At 37.8% G+C, this 23,963-nt stretch overlaps 1 protein-coding gene across 1 annotated transcript; it reads right to left on the bottom strand.

The window, feature by feature from the left end:
• Positions 1-64: 64 nt before the first annotated feature.
• Positions 65-11,671, bottom strand: LOC120337505 (magnesium transporter NIPA2-like). Its single transcript, XM_039405301.2, has one exon. It carries the CDS (start codon positions 11,460-11,462, stop codon positions 10,155-10,157), a length of 1,308 nt encoding a protein of 435 aa, XP_039261235.2. The 5' UTR covers positions 11,463-11,671; the 3' UTR covers positions 65-10,154.
• Between the last annotated feature and the right edge of the window lie 12,292 nt (positions 11,672-23,963).

Below are 23,963 nucleotides of genomic sequence, written 5' to 3'. Positions count from 1 at the left end.
TATGATCTAACCATATTCACAGTTTTCCTCTCCCCCCATATAGTAATGAAAACATAACCTTCCATTAATTTCATCAAATGTTTTTTTATTTATAATTCAGTGCATTCTATAATTTTTGAAAAGTTATACACACACAAAATAATAAAACTGAAAATAAATAAAATAATCAAATCAAACATTTACAGAATATTCTGATCAAGAATTGCGCAATTATAACTTGAGGTTATTTGCTTTACCCCTTTACCCCCCCAAAAAAGTTGATTGATCAAAGCTTGGGTATTTTTTACAAGGTTTTCTATACCCGAATAAATTGACATTCAAACTTTCCTTTCCATGAGGATTATTGGAGGGGGGGGGGATCTTTGGGAGGGGAAGTGAAGCTCATTGAAAATATTTGTTAGGGGTATATTCACTTGGCTAACAAAGACAGTCCCAAATTTGTAATAGAACTAAAATATGGAAAATCGGAATAAAATTATGACCTGACCTGATACTCATACTACAGAAGCATCATTAAATGTGCATACAAGCAAAAATCAATGTTAATAATATATACAAACTCAAATGCATGAAAGTGAGAAATTAAAAAAAAATCAAAGTTAGAAAAGCTACATTTTTGTAATACAATGTAAGTTTAACTGTGGATTATAATATACTCAACACGAGTCGAAAAAAAGAATAAATTCATAAAAAAATCAGATACAATTACTGAGTTGAAAAATCAAATACGGTTGACAAATCCTGCTTTCATTTTTCTGGAATTGATTCCCAATCAGAACCAACTTCGTTTTTGAGTGTTTATGGGTGCTGTTTGGATTGTGGCGCAAAATCGGTGATAAGTTTTTATCGTAAAATGTTTCAATGAAATAATTTTAAATTAGAAATAATTTGAACTCTTATTTCAATTAAAAAAGAATAAGATACAAGTATCTCAACTCAAAAACAGCCATTAAAAATTGCGACTCAAACGATCATGGTGGGCGCATATATATACTTTGCCACGGGCGCAATTTTATGGAGATACGCCACTGTTTTACCTACAAAATTCATATCTGGCCCAAGTATAACCAATGAAAGACTGCTCTCACTATTCAGTCTATTTGCTCAGTATTAATAGTAGGTCAGTTTTGTGTTTATTTTACAGATAATATAAGTGACGGTATTATCCTAGACTTTGGCAATCTATCCCTCGACGAAACTTTTTTAGTAATCATATTCGGTCGTAAGCTCTAATCCAGGGGTGGACAATTACTTTCGTAACTGGCCCACTTACAGATAATAGACTTGTTTAATGGGCCGGACTTTAACTTTGATAACATTAGTCTTCCTGCTGAGTTTCACTGATGCAATACAATAGGTCAGGGTGGTCCAAGACTGGCAGCTCAGCGGGCCACAAAATTACTTTTGCATTGTTCGCGGGCTACAATAGTGCCAAGAACTTCGCTCGTTTAACTTCGCTAGTTTCCTCAGCAAGCCATAACACTAGCCAATTCAGTGACATTAGTCATGCAACAATATGTCAAAATATTTTTTTGGTTAATTTTATGACGAAACAACACGAAATGCAATTTTTTGATTCCTCTCCGAATGTGACGCGGGCCACTTATTATGAAGTGGCGGGCCACATGTGGCCCGCAGGCCTGGGTTTGGACCACCCTGCAATAGGTATTTGTTGAAATTTATATCCATAAAAACTATAGTGGGAATTTCAGCGGGCACAAGTGGGCCGGATGAAACACATCGGTGGGCCGGATCTGGCCCGCAATTTGCCCACCACTACTCTAATCCATTCACCATCACCCTTTTAGATGAATGAATTTTGTGCCACATTTTTGGAAAAAAAACTCTGGTTATGTGGAATCCAATATCACATAGCTATTTTCCTGATTGTTTCAACATAATTGTTTTGGATCCCTCGTTAATCTGTAATCAGTAAGTCACAATATTGCATTATAATTTCTTATAGTCTCTTGCATCACTCAGGAGATTAGTCTTCTTAATTTTTCAGTGAGTGCATGTGAGCAATTTAATACCAGACTTGTTGTGCTGTTTTGAAAATTCACAATCTGAAACTATGGGGTGTGGAATTTATCGATACCATATAATTTTTTGGTCCTCACCTATACCCTTCCTATGGACCTTTCCCCGACCTTTGACCCCCGAAAAATTCCTCCTATACTTTACCATTGCAAAATTTTCAGGGCTATTTTAAGAGTGCGTTTGCGGGTTGGCGCCTGTAAAATGGGGTATGTGTTTCAAACCATCATTACGATTCATTGCATACAACAATCTGTTTTTTAAAAGTACCGGTAAGGAATTTTAGCCTAGTCTATCACAGCTATTTCTACACTAATTTTTTGTTACTGCAGTTAAATTAAAACTCCTAGGAAGACAAAGTGATCATTGAATTATCTGATTTATATTTAAGTTCCCGAAACACAGAGGAAAACTAACGAATAGAGTTCAAAAATGCGGAAACGAGGTAATGTTTACAACCACACATGAAAATCTGTCTGAGTGAGAAAAGTGTCTGAGCTTTTTGCATCTTGCTGATTGGCCAATGTCATGAAGTAAAAACGGAATTCGATGCTAGGTCCATAGAAGGGGATTGTGACCCTATAATTTTCAGTTGTTACCCCGATTGTTGCATTGCGCTCATTATTATAAGAACGTTTGCCTAGCTTCTGTGAAAAACTGTTTTTTTTTTATTCATAGTTTTTCATATTGAGTTATGAGCCTCCGGCCCAGTAAACAAGTCTATCATCTATAACTGACCCACTCAGAAAGTAATTGCCAACCCCTGTAGTCTCACCATAGCCAAAGGTAATGTACCTACGTAATTCTTGGATCTGATTCTTGAGAGGGATAGAGTTACACAACATACAGGTCTTAAATTATTTTTGGAAATTATATTTGCATCCATGTATGTTTAGGTCATTTTTAAACGTACAAATAACCGCAACCACAATAATTATGCTAATAAACTACCTAGTTTCATCGAAAATACCACAATATTTTTCAATTTTCCTTTGAAAAATAGCACTAGGGCTTATTCTTAGGTCTTATTTTTGGAAAAACACGGTAGAATTTTAAAATCAGAAAAATTTAATCACAGAGATGAATCACAATGACGACAATACCATAAACGCTTCCTGGAAATTTCGTTGGTTTGGTTTCCCTTGTTAAATCTGAGCTGATTCAGATTGTTTTCAACACTATATAGGGTGTCCATAAGGTATTAAAATTTTTAAAAATTGCAAAGGGAATTCATCGATACCATATATTGTTTTAGCTCTCACAGATGTAATGAAGTAAAAAAACTTTAAACAATTACTGATTAAAAGATAACAAACCTTGTTAAGATATATTGAGAACTGACTTCATAATAAAATTGAAATTGTAAGGGGACTTCATGGACAGACACTCTGTATGACAGAGGCTGCTAGAGGTCGGCAAAATAGATTATTTTTATCAAATTTGATGATATTGGCTTTTTAAAATCTCGCTGAAATTTTCACTGGTTTCACAGTTCTGGTTTCATCTGGTTTTAAAACATACAAACCGGGCCACAATATAATTGTAAAAATTCGAGTGCTTCTCGTGCTTTATGCAAACTTAGAAATTGAAACAATATGATACGCACAAAAAGAAAACAAGAACATCAAAACGCATAGACAACACCTACTCAAATTTGTCATTCCCTCTGCCCACGGCCACTCTGTTAGCGTGGCCGTGGGCGAATTCTTGCGGAATTGAGGCATTTAATTTAGAAACTTGTGAGATACTATTCGCCCTGGCAAAGTGTAGTAGATATCAAAAATTTCATATAAATATTACAATTTAAATTTTATTATGAAGCCTGTTCTCAATATATCTTAACCAGGTTTGTTGCGTTTTAATCATTAATTGTTCAAGTATTTTCACTCAATTTAATACATCTGTGAGGGCCAAAACAATATGTGTTATCGATAAATTTCCTTTGCAATTCAAAATTTTTTTAAGACTTTATGGACACCCTATCATATTTTCAAACATTTTGTCTGGGAATAAATAACCATTTGTAATTCTAAGCTTATAATGACTTCTTTTACCTATGTATCCATGGAGTTTTATTGAACAAAGGCTGACTGTTTACTTTTTAAAGCTCTTAAAGAGTAGGTCTGCTTTGAAACCAAAATCAACAAAGCATGTCCAGACAGAATAAACACACTGTAATTGTGCCATTTTAATGCCGATGTTACACTTGAATAACTTAAAAGTTCTACACAACAAAGAGAATCAGTGGAGCGTGGCCAGTCGGAATAATCACTAATTCATCACATCAAAAGGAGTCGGTGGACTGTGACCAGCCAGAATTAACTCACCAGCTATTTTGAAATTTGTAGGTTTCAGTCACGAAAGTTGGGTCAGGCAAACCACGACAATAAATCCACACTAGTACATTAGAAGCAGTGGAGCGTGGCCAGCCAGAATATTCGTACAGTAAATACACTATTCTAATATTTTTTATTTTATTCCTAGTAACATGGGGCAGTGGTCCCCAACATTTCAAGCCCAAATTCTTCAAAAAATTGAGTTTGTAAAAATATGCGATCCAAGAATAGTCTCAAATACTGAACAGCACGTAGCGCTTTTTTGTCGGAAAATTAAGCTACCATATACAAACAATGATTTCTATACATTATATTTATTTTACCAGAAATTGCTTCGAGGGAGAAAATGCTTGTATTTCAACAGCGAGTTTTCAAAATTGCAGTATGGCTCGTGGAAAAAAGATGTTGCCAAGTTTTTCACTTTTTGTTGTAAAAACAAGTGGGAAACACTGGGTTAGGACAGACTACATACATCATCATGAATTAATTCTGAATGACAAATCTCTTAAGCAATTTTAGGAGTGAACACTGAAACACAAAATGCTACACGCCTCACCCAAAACTAAAAGTGATTCATCTCTGAGCAATATTGTGGGTGGCCATTGACGTGCCAGAAGCTATGTGTTACTACTCAAAAATAATAAAGACTCACTCATCTCTGAGCGAAGTTATTCTACTGAAACCTATAAAATTATGGCGATACATTGCGCACTGCTGATTGGCCAGAGATTCGAAGCAGTTCAAAGTTCAAACCATTGCAATAAGGAAGTTATAGCTATGAGGTACTGAATTCCACAGATCCCCCTGTATATTTGACATAGCAAATTTTACTAAGTTATCAAAATCACCAAATTTAAGAAATACAATCTAAAACAATAATCATTTATATGCTCAAAAATAGTTTACATGCTCGAAGTATGTGTACCAATATGGAGGTAACTAATTTTATTCACTATTTTTCATCAAGTTGTGTAAAGGGACTGAAACCTATCGACAGGGGGTATATTAACTTGGCTAACACAGACAAGCCCTGAACTCGTAATAGAACTAAAATAAGGAAAATCGGATTCAAATTATGGCCTTAACCCTGAAAAGGTATACATACTTCGGGAGTACCAATGAAACTATTGGCTCAAAAGTTTGTAACTACCGTTATTTAGATTCAGAAATAGAAGATGACAATATTTAAAAAACTATTATGATGCAATAGTGCAAAACCATTTGTACCGTGAACTAATCAAAATATAAAAAAGAAAATAATTACAAGAGTTAATTAGGAATTAATATAATTCACTTCTAGTTCAAATAAAAAAAAATGTTTCGCTGTCGCATGTGATCTACGCGCAATGTGATTGGCTGGGCATTTTCGAAAACCTGATGATTTCAGAATCTTTTTTCGAAACAAAGACTTGGAATATGTGTAATTGTGACTTTTTAATGGGTTTTCCATACGCATAACCACTGAAAACATAGAATCCATCACTTAGTCAGTTCATGAAGTTGTCAAGCACAATAAAAAACATGTTTCATCAATAACATACTAGGAATAGGGGAGTTATAGCTATATGTCAGAATTGCATTTTAAAAATTTGGTCCAACTAAACCGATTCAAATAACTTACTATTTGATTCGAAATGCCTAGCCCTAATTATGATAGGCCACTAAAGAAATTTACTATTTTTATTTCTCAAAAATCAATCTTGCCCATAAGCAATGTTCCCTCTAATTTTTTGTAGTATGTGTGCGCAGAAATTTTGGTATGTGCGCACTTTTTGGGAAATGACTAATATTTGTGCAAAAACCAACGAAGAAATTCTGGCATTCTAACTGGATAATGGGTGGGACAACAACAAACTCTCAACCTGCCAACCAAGCTGTGTGCACGCGCACACTTTAGAGGGAACACTGCTTATAAGCCTTGCATCTTTGGATTAGGCAGTTCTATATTACCACACTAAAAACCAGTACTAATGTTTTTTACGCAAACCACCATTTTACGTTTTTGTTGAATAAAATACAATAACCCAGAAACTATGAGCTTTTTTGTTTTGTTCGATAAGCTTTGTACAGTAATGCGATACTCCTTAAAAAGGTTGTCTGATAGCCAGGTGTGCCTCATGGATAACTTACTAAAAATTAAATTATGTAATTTGAATTGCCCATCCCAATATAGGGTGTCCATAAAGTCCCTTTACAATTTCAGTTTCGTTATGGAATCAGTTCTAAATATATCTTAACCAGGTTTGTTGTTTTTTATTCAGTAATTTTTCAAGTATTTTTACTTCATTTAATACATCTGTGAGGGCCAAAACAATATATGGTATCAATAAATTCGAAATATATCGAAAAAAATTTAAGACTTTATGGACACCCTATATATCAGAAATTTGCATGCAGATCACATACAACACCGACACCGGAAAAAATTTTAACTTAAAATATACAAATGGAATGAAACTTAATTAAACAGTATTATTAATTAACATTTGGTTCAACATGAAAATTAATCAGGTAGTATTATTAACTCTCAATATTGGTAAAATTTTGTTTTGAATGCCTGAAACGAGGCCGGGGCTCACCCTTCAATATAAGTGACTGATATAGCTGCTATATAATAAGACCATTGACAAATAGTGAAGCTGTGAGGGTTAGTAAGGGAAGCACAATGCTATGTTGCTCCAACTTTATAACTGATAGAGAAGTTTATGGTGACCCCTGATTTGCTAGAACGAGGGTCGACAACAATTTCTTTCCTTTGTGCCAATTTGTGAAATTCAATGTCAAAATTTAGGTTCTCTCGAGGGCGCCCCCGTATCATGTGAATCAGGATGGCCGACACCTGAACATAGTGCGTGTATCAGGTTAGGGTTGGCCATAATTTTATTCCAATTTTCCTTACTTTAATTTCGGTTCAGGGACTAGCCAAATGACTCCTGTAGTATTCGTACCTGAAGTTATGGCCTAAACCTGGTACACACACTACGATTCAGTGTTTGTCATCTTGGGTCACATACTTCGGGAGTACCAAAATTAACATATTTATATATTAAACAGACGTAATCGGAAATTTAGTCGTTGGACAATGACGAGATATTTCACTAATTGTGACTCATTCCAGGATCCAGCCTTACTTGAAATAAACAGAAACAAAGAAAACGGATCAGAGAATTAGAGGCGAAATCAGAATTTTCACAAAGGGAGGATTTCAAAATCGAAAATTCACATTCTGTTCTCACCGCGATTACGCCCTCGTTGAATAAGCCGACTCTTTCGGAGTATAAGGACTTTTCTGCCGCATAAAATATTCAATCCATGAAAATTACGAGAATCTAAAACGTTTCTTATATTAATTTAATTGTGTTCAATGTAATTCGCGCTTGCGTCTTCTTACGACAAAATTAAAACATTACTACTCGAAACTCTCACCCCCTAGCTGCACCACTGGGAGGAGCAATAACAGGATAGTTTAGAAAACTATTACAACCATGTCATTCACGAAATATCCTCAATTTAGAACATCAAAATTTCTGTGAAACCAACAGCAAATATTTTTTTACTCCCAATAACACAATGGAAGCCCAAACACTCTTTCAATACAACACAAAATGCATAGCTTCAATATAACAAGTGTTAACTGCCTGCAACATGAAGTAGTTTGGCATTGGTATTTAAATTGGTTTTTCTTGGTTTAAAAAGGGAGTCAGAGGGAAATTCAGACTTCTTACTTCAAATGGTGATTATCGAGTCTAAATTCCAACGGAAGCAAAAAATCATTACTGTATATCCTCGCATAAAAGCTGAGTTGAAACTCAAAAGGAAAGTTGACAAACTAAGGGGTCAGCTTGGAAGTTGTGGATTAAAAACCATATATACCGGTAACTCCACAGACCGAACAGTTATATGATTTTGGTCTAACTACAGTAAATTCTATAAAATCACTAGACAAAAACATTCACCTTTACAGTCTTTAGATACTAACAATTTTAAGAAACATATAACATGATAATTTAAAAATTTAGCCAGGGTATAAAAATAAGGCACTTCAATAATAAAAGATAGCTTCACAAGAAAGATCATACTGTATACTGGTATTCACTCATGCACAGAATAAATTTAGGCGGCGCAGTGGCTTTGTGTTTCATAAATCAGTGGTCCCCAAACCATGGCCTGTCGGCCAATTATGGCCGTGTAGTGATTTAATATAGTGAAATAGTTTAACACAGTGGTTCCCAAACTTTTTAGATCTATCTTCTATCACTATCTTCTACCACAGCTTATGGCGACCCATTTAACTTTAATAAATTAATAAAACATTGATAGAGGAAACAAATTAAATTTCTCAAATTGAATTTTCAGTGAAGCTAGTGAGAAAGATGAGCTTGTTTCTTGCTATTTTCCATAATAGACTTAACATTTATTTCAATTTCAGATAGTTTTAGACGTAAAAAATTGAAAAGTTATAGTTTATTTCGAAATTTGCTTTTAAATTTGCTTTGCCATCGATCCTAATAACCAGTATAATTGATCAAAGCTTTCTACATCTTTTCACGACCCACTGAGATTCCTCTTGCGACCCATAGTTTGGGAACCGCTGGTTTAACACTTTGTTTTAACCTTTTTGCATTTTAAATACCGCCAATTGTCACGTTATAATCACAGTTTAAGCATGTTATATTCGTAACAGTTCAATTATACCAGTATTGGTCCATTGTGGTCGCTCCCTTCCCCAACCCGCGAATATTATTCCGCTTCTAATTTTGGCCGTGGCCAATCAACTTTGGGAACCACTGGTTTAAAGTGTTAGTATTAACTATGCTGGTTAGATCGCTGATTATACACTCCGGGCTTGAACATCTAGGGCAGGGGTTCCCAAACCAGGGGTCGCGACCCCAAATTGGGTCGGAGTGATAAGTAGGTAGGGTCGCAAACAGGTCATGGGGTTGGTGGGGTCACTGAGGTATGGTAGAGGATGGATGTACAAATCATCTAAGATTTGACAAACCATGTTAAATTTAGCAGTTTGTACCATGGCTTACTGTAAAACAGGCCCATAGCCGTCGCTCTATGCTTATGCTATGATAGAAAATGTACTAGCTTATTGTGACATCACTGTTTGGTTTTAGCTTATTTTATTTAATACCACCACATGACCAAACTCAAAAATCCAGTGAAAGAAACTCTGAAGTTTCATGAAAAATATATATATTGACTTGGGGTCGCACCGGACACTTGAAAGTTGTCCTTGGGGTCGTCCTAAAAAAGCTTGGGAACCCCTGACCTAGAGTATAATACTCACTCAGTGATGTGGTACTGTTAGTAGCGTCTCTGTTTCAAATTATAAAATAAGTCGATTAGTTATTTTTTCCATATTGAAACTTGCAAACAGAGCTCGATTGAGTCTTTGTTTCTAAATTTGGACTTTTGAGGAACAAATCCCATAGCGCTCCAGAAGTGTGTATACCAATAGGAAGTTAACTAATTTTGTTCGCCTACATTACATCAATTTGTAAGAACTGAAGCCTATGGGCAGGGGGTATATTCACTTGGCTAACAGAGACAGTGCCCGAACTCGTAATAAAACTGGAAAAAAGAAAATCAAAATGAAATTATGACCTAACCCTAACCTGGTACACACACTACTGGAGTACTCAAATCTGTAGTCTAACTTACCAACCTTTCAATGATTTGGCCAGTCAAGTTTGAAGTTTGTTAAGTGCAATAATGTTGATATGCCATAATCTTTCATAAAATACGGTTATTTGAACTTGTATTTTGTAGTTTTCAACTATTTATTCCTATTTTATTCCTCTGATTATTCTGAGTTTCAAATATTGTTGTGTCCTCGTCTTCCTCGGAATACAAAGTATCCATGTGGTCTAGAAGCTCTAGTTTTTCATTCCCATGGTTCGTTGAGTTATTCGCAAAGTAAACACGATGCCCGTTTCTAGAGGTATCATTCAGCCTGTCTGAGGGGGTCAAAATCGGTAACGGTGTGGATGGGACTTCTACATCTTTATAGAAATGAAGAAGAAAGATTCCGATTACTGTTGTGAAAAATCCGATTAAAATTCCAAAGACGTCTTTGACAATCATTTCTCGCCATTCTTTGAAAAGTATAGCAGAGCACGTCAATACTGCTGTAGTAAATAGGACATAATATATCGGTGTCACCATTGACGTGTTAAAAATATCCAAAGCTTTATTCAGGTAGTTAATTTGCGTTGAAATTGTCGCAATGAGAGAGAAAATCAGGAAATACGTTATCGGTAAAGTAAAAACTGGTCGGTTAGCGAAATAATCCCGGAAAATGAGACCTACTCCTTTGACGCACGAAACTGAAAACGACCCAAGCAATGAACAGATCGAAATGTAGATCAGCATATTTGTTGTGCCTTTCCTCGGTGCCATGTAGAAAATCAAAAACAATGAGATACCGAGAATAATTAAAGCATAACAAACAAACAGTGGGTCTTTTAATTTTTCTGCCATTTCTGTGAGGCTGTCAACTTCTTCTTTTTGAGGGGCGTGAGTAACGATATTCATTGATCCAAGAATTGCGAGAACACATCCAACTTTTCCAAGAGAATTCAGCCTTTCGTTAAGAAAATATGACGCTAAAATAGCGCTTACTAGGACACTCAGCGCGCCAAGTGGAGTGACCAATGTCGCTGGTGCAAATGCATATGCAATAAAATTAGCCGCCTCTCCCAAACCCATAGTAATAAGTCCAGCCCACCACAACCATTCTTTGAGATATGCATGGCCTCCATCTCCCGCCCTTTGCGACCCCTTTTTTGCTAAACGCAGGAGGCCCTTTTTCTTCAAAATAAAGCTCCCGCCAATAAATATACTTGAACTAATAGCGAGACTAAGTCCAATGTAAAATCCCCCACCGTAAGGTTCACCATCTTCTAATGTTGTCGTGCTTGTCATATTATTTGTTACTTGTGAAGTTGCAAATGATGTTCCACTATGGGATGTGGTTGGAGTCAAAAAATTTAAACTTGTTAGGTCGCTTGTTGCAGTTGTTTCTAAATTTTCCACAGTGCTCCTACCACTGTTGGTTGTCTCATATACAGTACTATTCATAATACTAATACCATGTAGGATTTTTTATATATTTTAGTCTTCTCAGATTTCCCAGATTAATTCTGAAAAAGCATTATGAGATTAGTATAATTTATTGCATTGCAGGCGCCATAGCCTAGTGATTAATATCAGTAGCTGATTTTATGGTCAGTACGGCACAGTTCTCCGATTCCAAGGATAGACCCCACATTGGAAGACATCAATTATATTAGTTAGCGTAAATACCTACTTTACGAGACAGTCTGCGCCTCCATATCAGTAAACAAGATTTGTGTAATAAACTAGAAGGAGACCTAATCTAAAAACAGCACCATTGTATACCCCGGAAAAAAATATTCAGATTTAACAAAGTGAAAAATTTTTACAATAGCATACTAGAGTTTTCAGAAAAAAATTGCAAATTTGGTCATGTGCCGGCCATGATTACAAGCATGGCACAATCTACGGTAATGCCAAACACTCCGTTTCAGGCAAAAATAGAGTGTTTCTTTTAAACCAAAGGCCCGGACATCTTGGAATAGGGAAGCTGTACCCTGCTGATGGAGCCCTGCCCCTGTTTCTGGGTGCAATAAATTTTGTAGGCAATGTCAAATCACAAAAACTTGAGCAAGTACTTTCAACTTGTTGCAAGCGCAACAATCGTGAAGTGCGTTCATGTCACATGTTGTTTTGCTAAAAACTATTGAATGTTATGTTAGTTTTTTTATGCCTTCGGTAATTCAGATTTTTTTTAATCCAATGGTGACATTTTCAGATTTTGCTTATTTTCAGTATATAGTGCAGTTGATTTGTGGCGATATGGAAGCCCAAACTTTCTCATAAAGCGGGGTTTGCATTCACTGTTATATTAGATTATTTAAATGTGGAGGTTATGCTTGGAATTGGAGAACTATGCCATACTGGCAAAAGAAGCAGTCTAAACTCTAAAGAAATGACTTTTAGCCACATGACAGCCGATGAACATCACATTTGATTAATATTATTATCGCGACAAACATTGCATGATCTAGCACATCTGACAACATGCCAGGCGCTCTTATTTCTGGAACGAAAGAGTGTTTGTTTTATGAATCTAATTATGGAAACATCTTGGAATTTGAGAATTGTGTCCTATTCAGGAAGGGTACACAGACTTACAGGTACGTACTCAGGGTATGCTAGCGGAACACAGCACCCTCTAGCAGAAAAGATACAACAATACCAGTCAATGTTGTATGGCTCAGCAGTGTGGCGCATCAAGTATGCAAGTTGAGCGTTAGAAATACGCTCTGATTACCATACCCTGCGTGCTTGCGTTCGCAGGTTCGAATCCTTCGTCAGTAAGTGGGTATAGTTAACTTACTGACTTATACGCAAGAGGATTGCTGGACTTCCACCGCCATAGGGTGGGTCACGTAATCGCTGGTCGGTTACCAGGTTACCTACAGCGTCCTCCTTCCACCATCAAGTCCATGTTTCCAGGTTTCTGTAAACAGATAGTCTATTTTGAAAACTCCATAACAAACATAAATTAAAAACGGAGAATTCTGGAGAGCAAGCAAAACCTATAAAAAAAGTTTAAAACATGAGAAGTATCTCATATGCCTGCCCACCAGCACACACACAAAAACACAAGCCCAGGTAAATGAGGCTTGGGCCAAACTTAACAAAAAAAATACATGATAGTATTGAACTTTCGGGCTGTTGTACTTTTAACACTTACGGTACGTCTGTACGTTGATAATGACCAATACAATCTCATTCAAAGATAATGTAGGGAGTGGAATGTAATAAATTGGCGACGATAGTCACACTCATGAAGCCATGAAAGCTTTGAGAAAAACCAAGCCATGAAAAACTACACTGATTGCTAGATTGGGCATTGCGGAAAAGGAAACAAATAACACATTAAATACATGGCTAACTAATCCCATACCACCATTGACCTGTAACCGGACGATAGGCCGTGGTTCGCCATATGATTAAACCATCTTATGGCTTTCCTCTCCCCCGGGAAAAATATGTAAATCCCATCCTATAAGGGTGGCGTATTTGATACCAGGATACTGTACCGGTACCTTAAGCGAGAAGTGAAGTAAAATCATAGAACAGTAGATACGGCGCGGCGATGTGGCTCATCGTGCTAAGCGTTAGGAATACGCTCTCCACCGCACCTCTAACTACTCTGCGTGGGTTCGCAGGTTCGAATCCCATGTGGGATGGTTATGTGCGAGAGGATTGCTAGACTCTGTTGGGGGTTCATGTAACCGCTACTTAAATAATCCCATACCCGACATGAAATGGTAACCGGACAAGAGGCCGTGGTATGCCAATGGCCAGCAACCAACTTTCTAATGTTAATTAAACAAGTTCATGGACGCCATCTTGTGCCATATTTGGGAAACGCGAAAAATATGAAGTCTTATGGGAAATTTTCGTCGTGTGGTTGTACCGAATCGAATAAGTCCGCTGTTATAAGGACTAGAACGAAACTGAAGGGTGGATTTTGAAATTTAAGATATATGCTATCTAAATATATAACGCAATTAGGAATAAAAAACTATCTAATGCGTTAACTTTGACCACAAACACAGCGTAGAACCATTTTTGGTCATTTTTTCCAAGATGTTATAGTGATACGCCAATTTGAGGCTGTAAAATGTCTCCGCAACAATCCTACAATGGCATTATGGAGCTTGACAGACGAAAAATGTTAACCAGAAAATAGAACAGCCATTGAAGCAAAGTTGGGTCAGCCGGTCATTTCGATGAATAAATACAACTTTTCATCTGTGACGTCATACAGTCATAAGGAAAGCCATTGTCAAAGGGTTAATTATGACGATTAGAATGGCCAATTTACTTCGGAAGCAACTCGGAACCGGAATACTTGTCTTCAAAGACAATTTGATGTACTATAAATGTAATTTGGCCAACATGAAAGGATATAAGCATGTATGGCTGAGATTCTACTTAAAACGCGACCTTCAAAATTTGGGTCTCATGTAGTTTCGTACCTAACATACTTCTAGTGGGTGTAGCAGGGAAATTTTTTCATGTATCAATCCTAACCCCCACCTGACTACACCATCCAAAAATTACGTCAACACGACGTCACAGTGGCGTAATAGAGCCCTTCAAACTATACAAACTGTCATCCAAGACGTGCAAACGAGCAACCGAAATCGAACAGTTATTTCTCTCGTTTACTCGTTGCAACGATTCCAATAGGAGAGAGATCGATAACGTGAGTCAGTTCTTTATCGTCGGCGCCAATGCCATTTCGGGCGATTGTACGTATATTTGGCAAGCTCTATGACATGATTGTGATGTCGTAGTGACGTAATTTGGGTCTAGTATAGTACCACAAGTACTTCCAGTGGGCGTAGCATAACGATTTTTGCATATGTTATTCCTAACCCTCACCTGACTATGCCATCCAAAAATTACGTCACTACGACGTCACCCTCACATCATAGGGATTGCCAGTATAATTACGATCGCCCGAAATGGCATCTGCGCCGCCGATCAGAACTTGCTAAAGCCGGCGATCTCTCTCCTATCGTTATCGTTGCGACGAGAAAACGAGAGAAATAGCTTGCTCGATTTCGGGTTATCGTCTGTGCATTTTGGACGATCATCCGCATACTTCGGTGGGCCTTATTACGCCACTGGGACGTCGGAATGACGTAATTTTTCGATGACGATGTCACGTGGGGGTTAGGATTGACATATGCAAAAATTGTTGAGCCAGGCCAACTAGAAGTGGATGTGGTACTAAACTATACCAGACCCCGTAATTTTTGGATGGCGTAGTCAGATGGGGGTTAGGATTGACATATCAAAAAATTGTTATGCTATGCCCATCAGAACATTAGGTACGAAACTACACGAGACTCCAAAATTTTTCTATCTAAAATATTAGTGAAAATAATAGGTAGCCCATGTTCCAATAATTGTGTTGGAACTTCTCAAACTGTCATAAGGTCGAGAACAATAGGCACAAGATGGCGTCCATTGTCTGAGCGTTGCCTCGCTTATATTATATACCGGTATACGCTTTGTGGTATGCCATAGGGTTAAGCTGTCACATCGGCTTTCCTCTCCCCTGGGATAAATAGTCTATGTAATTCTTATCCTAAGTTACAATATCTGAATATTGCTGTACTTATCAGACTCCAGAAAGATCTGCAGATTTGAGCCCTATATTGGGATTCTCAGAAACTCCTATGCTACAAAAGACACGTCAAATGTCGAAAAACCTAACTAAAACGCGAAACTCGCACCGACGGCCTGACATTCGTAATGTTGGCATACTTTATACTCCTAAATTCCAGAATCTGACAATATCAGCGGTTGGTAGTGACGCGGCGATTGGAGTCAATCAAAATCAAATGGTAAGTACAGAAAAACAACAATTGAGCCTACGGAATACAATAATTAGGAAAATTACTAAGACAGCATTAATTATTACTTAATATTCATGAGAAGTTTTTAGTAAAAAGTCACCAAAATGGTAAAAAAAATTGATTATTATTAAAATATTTCAAACGACTCTGTTCACTACATTGAATCATTTTTAAAACCTACGTCATTGACGTCATAAGTGTTCTGTTAGTCTGGTGACTATTGATCATTTCGCTACAGCGAGGGTTCATTTCTCCTTTCTGTCACTCGAATGTGATGAATGAATCGTATAACTCCACCGATATGCGATAAAAATTTTATATCATGAGGACACAATCTAATCGGAATTTTATCCCAGCAAGTGTAAAGCCAAATAATACAGCTAAAATATCGAACCACGGCCTACCGTCCAGTAGTATATGATTTGGGATAGGATTTACATATTTATCCCGGGGGAAAGCCGATAGGACGGCTCAGCCATATGGCGAACAGCGGCCTCTCGCTCGCCATGTCGGGTATGGAATTAGGTAGTTGTTTGTTTTCGGAAGCATGGACTTGATGGTGAGGAAAGCCGTAACCGACCAGCGATTACATGAATCACCCTACAGCTAAATCGTATGGCGACACGAGAAGTGCAGCAATCCTGACGGACAAAATTATTTCCCACGCAGGGCAATCAAAGGTGCAGCATTGATACCTTAACAATGGATCAAAATGACCATTGTCTTACCATTGTTGTGCTGCAGATAGTAAACGCTTGGCTGATCTTCTGTTCCGACGCATTTCTTGTCGTCGAATGCATGGGGATTTATGGGTGAAGTGACGACCATACACTGTAAAAATTTAATGTTTCGAAGCACGATGCATGGTTTATTTGATATAGTAATGAAAAGTTTGTAACTTCAGCTCAATGATTTAGCTAATGAGGATCTTAATTTAAATCTGTGATCGTAAAAATCGACTGATTGTTAGACGATGGATTTCCCTAAATTTCCGTGTATGAAGGCTTGCGAAATACTTATCTTAAGCATGATTAACCTAAATTTGGCATATTATCCCGGCACAAAATGTCATAAAAAAGGGTCGAGCAGACTCACGTTACAATACACACTTTTAGTGGCACAGCCAAGATTTTCAAAGGGGTGGGGAGATCAGAATTCGGAAATTTCCATGTAATGGGTCCTGAAACATTCGCCAAATACGCCACTCGTAAAAATAGTCGGATCTTTTCAGATTGCCAACATTCGGAAGGTTGAAAACTTGAATACCGCGTGTAGTATCTTTGGGAATAATTTAATGCAGTGCTTGGATCAGCAATGTCCAATTCGAATATCGCGACCTTCGAATATCGTTTTTTTTTAAGTTTATAAGCGCACATATCCTAGCACCGCGGTCCACGTTCCGATTAAAAACATTTTACAACTACTGTACCTCATTTTTATAGTAGTCGAAGGCAGCAGTGTACGCACGGCAATAAATTACAGCCACAAGAAAAGATTTAAATTAGCGCTGACTTGAATTGCTTATAACACGTCGAGGATGTTTTTAATTGAAAATATTTTACGAATAATATACTAAATTATTATCGTATATTCAAATTTAGTCGAGATAGTTTGTGCGGTCTCGACAATACCTCTAAAAGCAAATTGTGTCGCAATTAAACGTTTTCATCCTCAGTTCGATAGTTCATAATGTTTCTTGCACGACGAAAATAAATTATCTGAATCTGACCGGACAATACGAGAAAGTTTTCATTTCTTGCAATTTAGAACGTGTGGAATAGGTCTTATATTATTTAGTATCTAATGCGAGTTTTATCGTTTTCCCGACGTCGTTGATGGCAATCAAAAATGAAATCATAACTGCTGACATGAAATATCTATAACAGCACTGAATCGAATAATAAAACACGATTTCCGGTCTTAATTCTTCATCATTGATGAAAATTGAGGAATCGGGTTCACTCATTTGATGGCGCCCCAGAAGTATGTGCACCAAGATGGCGGACACCGGAACGTAGTATGTGTACCAAGTTAGAGTTAAGCCACAATCTTATTCCCATTTTCCGTATTATTGTTTTATTATGAGTTCCGGGACTAGCCAAATGACTCCCGTATCTGTACCTTAAATTATGGCCCGATCCTAACTTGGTACACATACTACGTTCCGATGTTCACCATCTTGGTTCACATACTTCGGGAGTACCCATTTGATTATGACAATGATCGCGTAATAATATTTGCGTTTTTCTGAATCAACGAATGGTTTAGTTAGCAAAATGAAATATTAATAAATAAAAAAAAGACCGCCGTCTTTCAATCTCCACGGTCTACCGTTCGTAGTTTTTATTTGTTATTTCTCTATTCTTTTTATGTGTACATTTTCTATTTATTATGTGGTAATTTAATTCTAAGATGTAATTGTTACTGGTTTACCCAGTATTATAATTTATACAAATGTTATGTCCGAGTTTTGTGTAGGCTTAGAACGAATTAGGGCATTTATATGTAAACTGCGTCCTTACTTGCAGAATTTTCAGACCTCCAGAAGTATGTGCACCAAAATGGTGCATAACCTGAACATAGTATGAGTACCAGGTTAGGGTTCAGATTGTGCGCCATCTTGGTGCACATACTTCGGGGGCGCCGAATTTTCTACCTACGAAGGGGCTTCCGAAACGAATCAACTTCGTAGGTAGAGTTTCTACTGTAAGCCTACTGTAATTTTTCATCTCTTCTGTTCCGACGCATTTCTTGTCGTCGAATGCATGGGAATTTATGGGTGAAGTGACGACCATACACTGTAAAAATGTAATGTTTCGAAGCACGATGCATGGTTTATTTGATATAGTAATGGAAAGTTTGTAACTTCAGCTCAATGATTTAGCTAATGAGGATCTTAATAAAAATCTGTGATCGTAAAAATCGACTGATTTTTAGAGGATGGATTTCCCTAAATTTCCGTGTATGAAGGCTTGCGAAATACTTATCTTAAGCATGATTAACCTGAATTTGGCATATTATCCCGGCACAAAATGTCATAAAAAAGGGTCGAGCAGACTCACGTTACAATACACACTTTTAGTGGCACAGCCAAGATTTTCAAAGGGGTGGGGAGATCAGAATTCGGAAATTTCCATGTAATGGGTCCTGAAACATTCGCCAAATACGCCACTCGTAAAAATAGTCGGATCTTTTCAGATTGCCAACATTCGGAAGGTTGAAAACTTGAATACCGCGTGTAGTATCATTGGGAATAATTTAAAGCAGTGCTTGGATCAGCAATGTCCAATTCGAATATCGCGACCTTCGAATATCGTTTTTTCAAGTTTATAAGCGCACATATCCTAGCACCGCGGTCCACGTTCCGATTAAAAACATTTTACAACTACTGCACTTCATTTTTATAGTAGTCGAAGGCAGCCGTGTACGCACGGCAATAAATTACAGCCACAAGAAAAGATTTAAATTAGCGCTGACTTTAATTGCTTATAACACGTCGAGGATGTTTTTGATTGAAAATATTTTACGAATATTATACTAAATTATTATCGTATATTCAAATTTAGTCGAGATAGTTTGTGCGGCCTCGACAATACCTCTAAAAGCAAATTGTGTCGCAATTAAACGTTTTCATCCTCAATTTCGATAGTGACCGGACAATACGAGAAAGTTTTCATTTCTTGCAATTTAGAGCGTGTGGGATAGCTCTTATATTATTTAGTATCTATTGCGAGTTTTATCGTTTTCCCGACGTCGTTGATGGCAATCAAAAATGAAATCATAACTGCTGACATGAAATATTTATTATAACAGCACTGAATCGAATAATAAAACTTAATTCTCCATCATTGACGGATGGAATCGGGTTCACTTAGTAGATGGCGCCCCAGAAGTATGTGCACCAAGATGGCGGGCACCCGAACGTAGTATGTGTACCAGGTTAGAGTTAGGCCACAATTTTATTCCAAATTGTCCACATTTTTGTTCTATTATGAGTTCCGAGACTAGTCAAGTGACTTCCGTAGTATTTGTACCTGAAATCATGGCCCAACCGTAGTATTATATATACGCTTTGCCCTAACCTGGTACACATTCTACGTCCGGGTGTCCGCCATCTTTTTCACATACTTCGGGAGTACCCATTTGATTATGACAATGATCGCGTAATAAGGTGACCGTACATTTGAACCCATGTACATTTGAACCCATGCGTATATCCACGGGTTCAATCTATATGCGGGTGCTAAAGCCCATGGGTTAGGGTTAGTATGGGTTTAACTATCCGTGAAACAAAAATTTATACAAATGTTACGTCCGAGTTTTGTGTAGGCTTAGAACAAATTAGGACAGGGTGGTCCAAACTGCGGCCCCCGGACACATTCCGTTTGGCCCGCTGAACAATTTCAGCGTACTTAAACCAATGGCAGATATTTGTATTTATTGGCAGAAATGTTTGATTTATTTGTAAACTATTTCAACTGGGAATAGTCCTTTTTGTACTTCGATATCGGGATAAATGTTTGTTAACATCATGGAATTTCAATGTTGTATCTATAAACGTCGAGGCGGTGCCTATATGGGAATAACGTCCTGTGATCGGTACCAGGAAAACGAATTGTGCAGACAGGACCAAGCCGTTGAGATGAGTCGCGCTTTTTATTTAAACCTCAAACCTTAAGCTCAACGTCAAGTAACTCCTCATTTGATGAGACGTGCCAGATAATTTTTTGGCGTGTCGCACAGGGCTGCAGTGTTTTAAATCTAGGATGTGTGCGCCATATTCGGTATTCACTTTTTCAAGCAATGCCATAGATTAACCTAAATTATACAAATATTGTTACACGCGTTTCAAAGGTTTTCGATCTTTCGTATGTAGAAAATATTATGTTAGCCGAAGCAATATTACGAGAAGAATTTTCGTATGTTGAATTGTTCGTATCCAGAGCTTTTCATTAGTAGAGTTTCTTGGTGCAGACCGCGACTTTATCCAGAGTCTGGTCTACAATGAAGGTTGCACACCCCTGCCATAAAAGTTATATCGCAGGCATACTGAAGGAATTCAGTGACTATGTGGTATATTTCACAAGGGCAAATTTACCAACTGAAAAGGAGATTTTAATCTAGCACCAGCCCAAAGAAACTAAAGGTATTTTTCGTTTCATTTTATATATTTAACAATACGGAACAAAACAACTTATTGAGACAAAATGCTTGCAATGATATTATGAAATGCGGTAAGTTTGCAGCGGGAAATTAAGCGAGATAAATAACGGCGTGAAGGTGCTCAGACACCAACGTCACGGATCACACTGAATTAGATCGGTTAATATAACAAAATGCAATCGCACGCCATTCAGACATTTCCACAATCTTTATAAATCGATCAAAAACCACCCTCTGGTCGCATATTCCACATTGGATTTAATATACGATGTCACGCACATGTAGCCAATTACAAATTTGGGTGCTCCCGAAGTATGCGAACCAAGATGGCGGACATCGGAACGTAACATGGGTAACAGGTTAGGGTTAGGCGATAATTTTTTTCCAATTTTCCTTATTTTAGTCCTATTATCAGTTCGAAGACTAGCCAAGAGCCTCCCGTAGTATTTATACCTAAAATTATGGCCTAACCCTAACCTAGTACACATATTACATTCCGATGTCCGCCATCTTGGTTCGCATACTTCGGGAGCCCCCAAATTTGTCCGAATACTGCATATAATTTCTATTTCGACAGTGTATATGAATACGATCGTATAAACATATTTACCATCAAATTTCCTGGTATATTACCCCATTTTACGAGATTTCAGGCCTTAATTCGACGCGGCTCCGCCATAAGAATAGCATTGTTCAAGCGCCCCAGAATATAATTTTACGGAAGGTTATTCAAGCGTGGAACGTCTGTGGCGATACAATGAGTTTTCTATCCATTGTTAAGTCATCAATGAGTCCAGTGGCGAGCGTATTCCTAACGCCTAGCACGATACGCCACAGCGTCCGGCCAGGGCAGGCTTCACATATTTATCACAGGGAGAGGAAATCCGCTAAGACGACTCAATAATATGGCGACCTACGGTCTCTCGTCCGGTTATCAGTCCATGCCGGGTATGGGATTAGTTTGCCAGTTTTTTTTCAGATGCACGGACTTGATGGTGTAAGAGTAGGCTTACCATATCAATCATCATTTTATTCGTCAACACAAAATAAACGTATCATAAGAAAAAAACATTTCAAACACAATAGGAACTTAACTTAAGTTGTGTGACAGGAGTCGCGAGGATGAGGTCTTCAGGCAGCGACACCATACGTCCCGCTTTTCAGCGTTTTGTTCCGCCGTCCCGATAAGTCAGCCAAAAGTCCCGCTTTTCCAGCATAATACACAAACATGTTCTCGTTACTGTTGTTTCTTTGTAGCGCAGCGCTAGCCTACTTACTGAAGGTGAATGCGTTCGTTTCCCGCTGATTCTCATTGATGGCAGACGTATCGCATGTAAAACCAATACTAATAATAATTAGTCTAAATTCGAATTATTTGTACCGGTATCGTTAACGTCAATTCCTTCCTATTTTTCGAACTGAACCTGATATTTGGACAGAGAATATGCGCATGAAATTTTGATAACAATATGGTCAATAAAGACAGCCGAGACTGCTTTAAATGTAGGCCTATGTAGTAAAATCGGAAAATGGGAAGTTATAAAATCACAGCTAAGGGGTCGTTGTCTTTCGAGGCGTCCCGATTTGAAGTCGCAAAAATATGGTAACCCTATGTAAAAGCCGTAACTCACCAGTGCGTACAGTGGTTACGTGAACCACTCTACAGCGGCGAGGAGCCCAGCAATCCTGACGCACATATTTATCTTCCACAGAATTTGAACCTACGTAGGGTAATCAGAGGTACGGTGGCGAGCGTATTCCTAACTCTTAGCGCGATGCACCACACCGCCGAATCTATATTTTGTCACAGTCTTTAAAACCTCGAGATTTGAAATCGATAGCATCAAGAGTCAAGACACAAGTGAGGTCAATTCTTGAAATATCGAAAAATCTAGTAGGCTAGAAGCAAGATAAAAGAAACGTTGAATTAAATAATTAAAGCAGATATGCGCGCCTTCTATTTTAGATGGCTGGTCTCAGATCTTAGACACCTCGTTTTTTTTCTTCTTCCACTCATATTTAAATTTTATACTTAAACCCGGACATGTCTAGGTTAATCCAGAAATATTGCAAGCGTAGCCATTGGCTAAAATTATCTTTTTCTTGTTCACTATTTATGTGACCGGAATCTTGTGACGTAATAATTAAACGCTTCGGAATCCTTTAGATGCTTCGTTGGTTCTGTAGGAAATCGGTCCGGGTTAAATTTCTCCTGAAAATTCTTAAAATGATTGATGCAAAAAGGGTTGAGTAATAGACTTAGTTACAACTCATGGGATGTGTTTTCAAGTGCAGTTTTGAGTATTTTGTGGCGTCTAGAGCTTCCGCAAAACCATGGCGGGATTTTCAAACCATGGCCGCTATGACCAAATCCACGGCGACTGACTTTTTAGCTGCCACAAACCAATAACGAGCTGTCGTCGTTACGACAGCAAATCGAATACCACCAATTTTGCTGCCGTAACCACGGAATGTCGGCTGTAATAGTAGGGCTGCCCCTGATGGTGATAAATATTGGGTAAGTTGGATAGTAGATATAATTCCGCATGATAAACTAAAACATTGTACATGACTTTGTAAATATACCGGTAATAGCGCCATAAAACCATGGCAAGAGACGCCGCGGTACGTTCGTGGCAGGAGTTGCCATGAAGTGGTAAGAACTGCGCCTCTGCGGCAGCTCTAAAAACACTGTTGTAATCTACGTTTGGGATTTATCTGCAGTACGGAACTATTGATGTGGGATGTGGTCGTCCATCTTGATTCTTTTCACCCGGCAAAGTTGGTAAGTAAAAATTTTTTCACTTCATAATACTACAAGTGCACAATGCATTTCCAATATTCATTTGAAAAGCTGGCACTATTTTATGATTGCCCCATCGTTAATTTTCTGATATTTTTCACTAGTTCAGTGGTTAGACTGGGCCAGGGCTTCTCAAACTGGAGGACG

Source organism: Styela clava, chromosome 10 (genome assembly GCF_964204865.1).
Source record: "Styela clava chromosome 10, kaStyClav1.hap1.2, whole genome shotgun sequence".
In the NCBI taxonomy this organism is placed as follows: domain Eukaryota; kingdom Metazoa; phylum Chordata; class Ascidiacea; order Stolidobranchia; family Styelidae; genus Styela; species Styela clava.
This window is presented reverse-complemented; position numbering and strand designations above follow the sequence as displayed.

Excerpts from the sequence above, each read along its gene's own strand:
- LOC120337505 (XM_039405301.2), bottom strand. The coding sequence starts at position 11,462 with ATGAATAGTACTGTATATGAGACAACCAACAGTGGTAGGAGCACTGTG.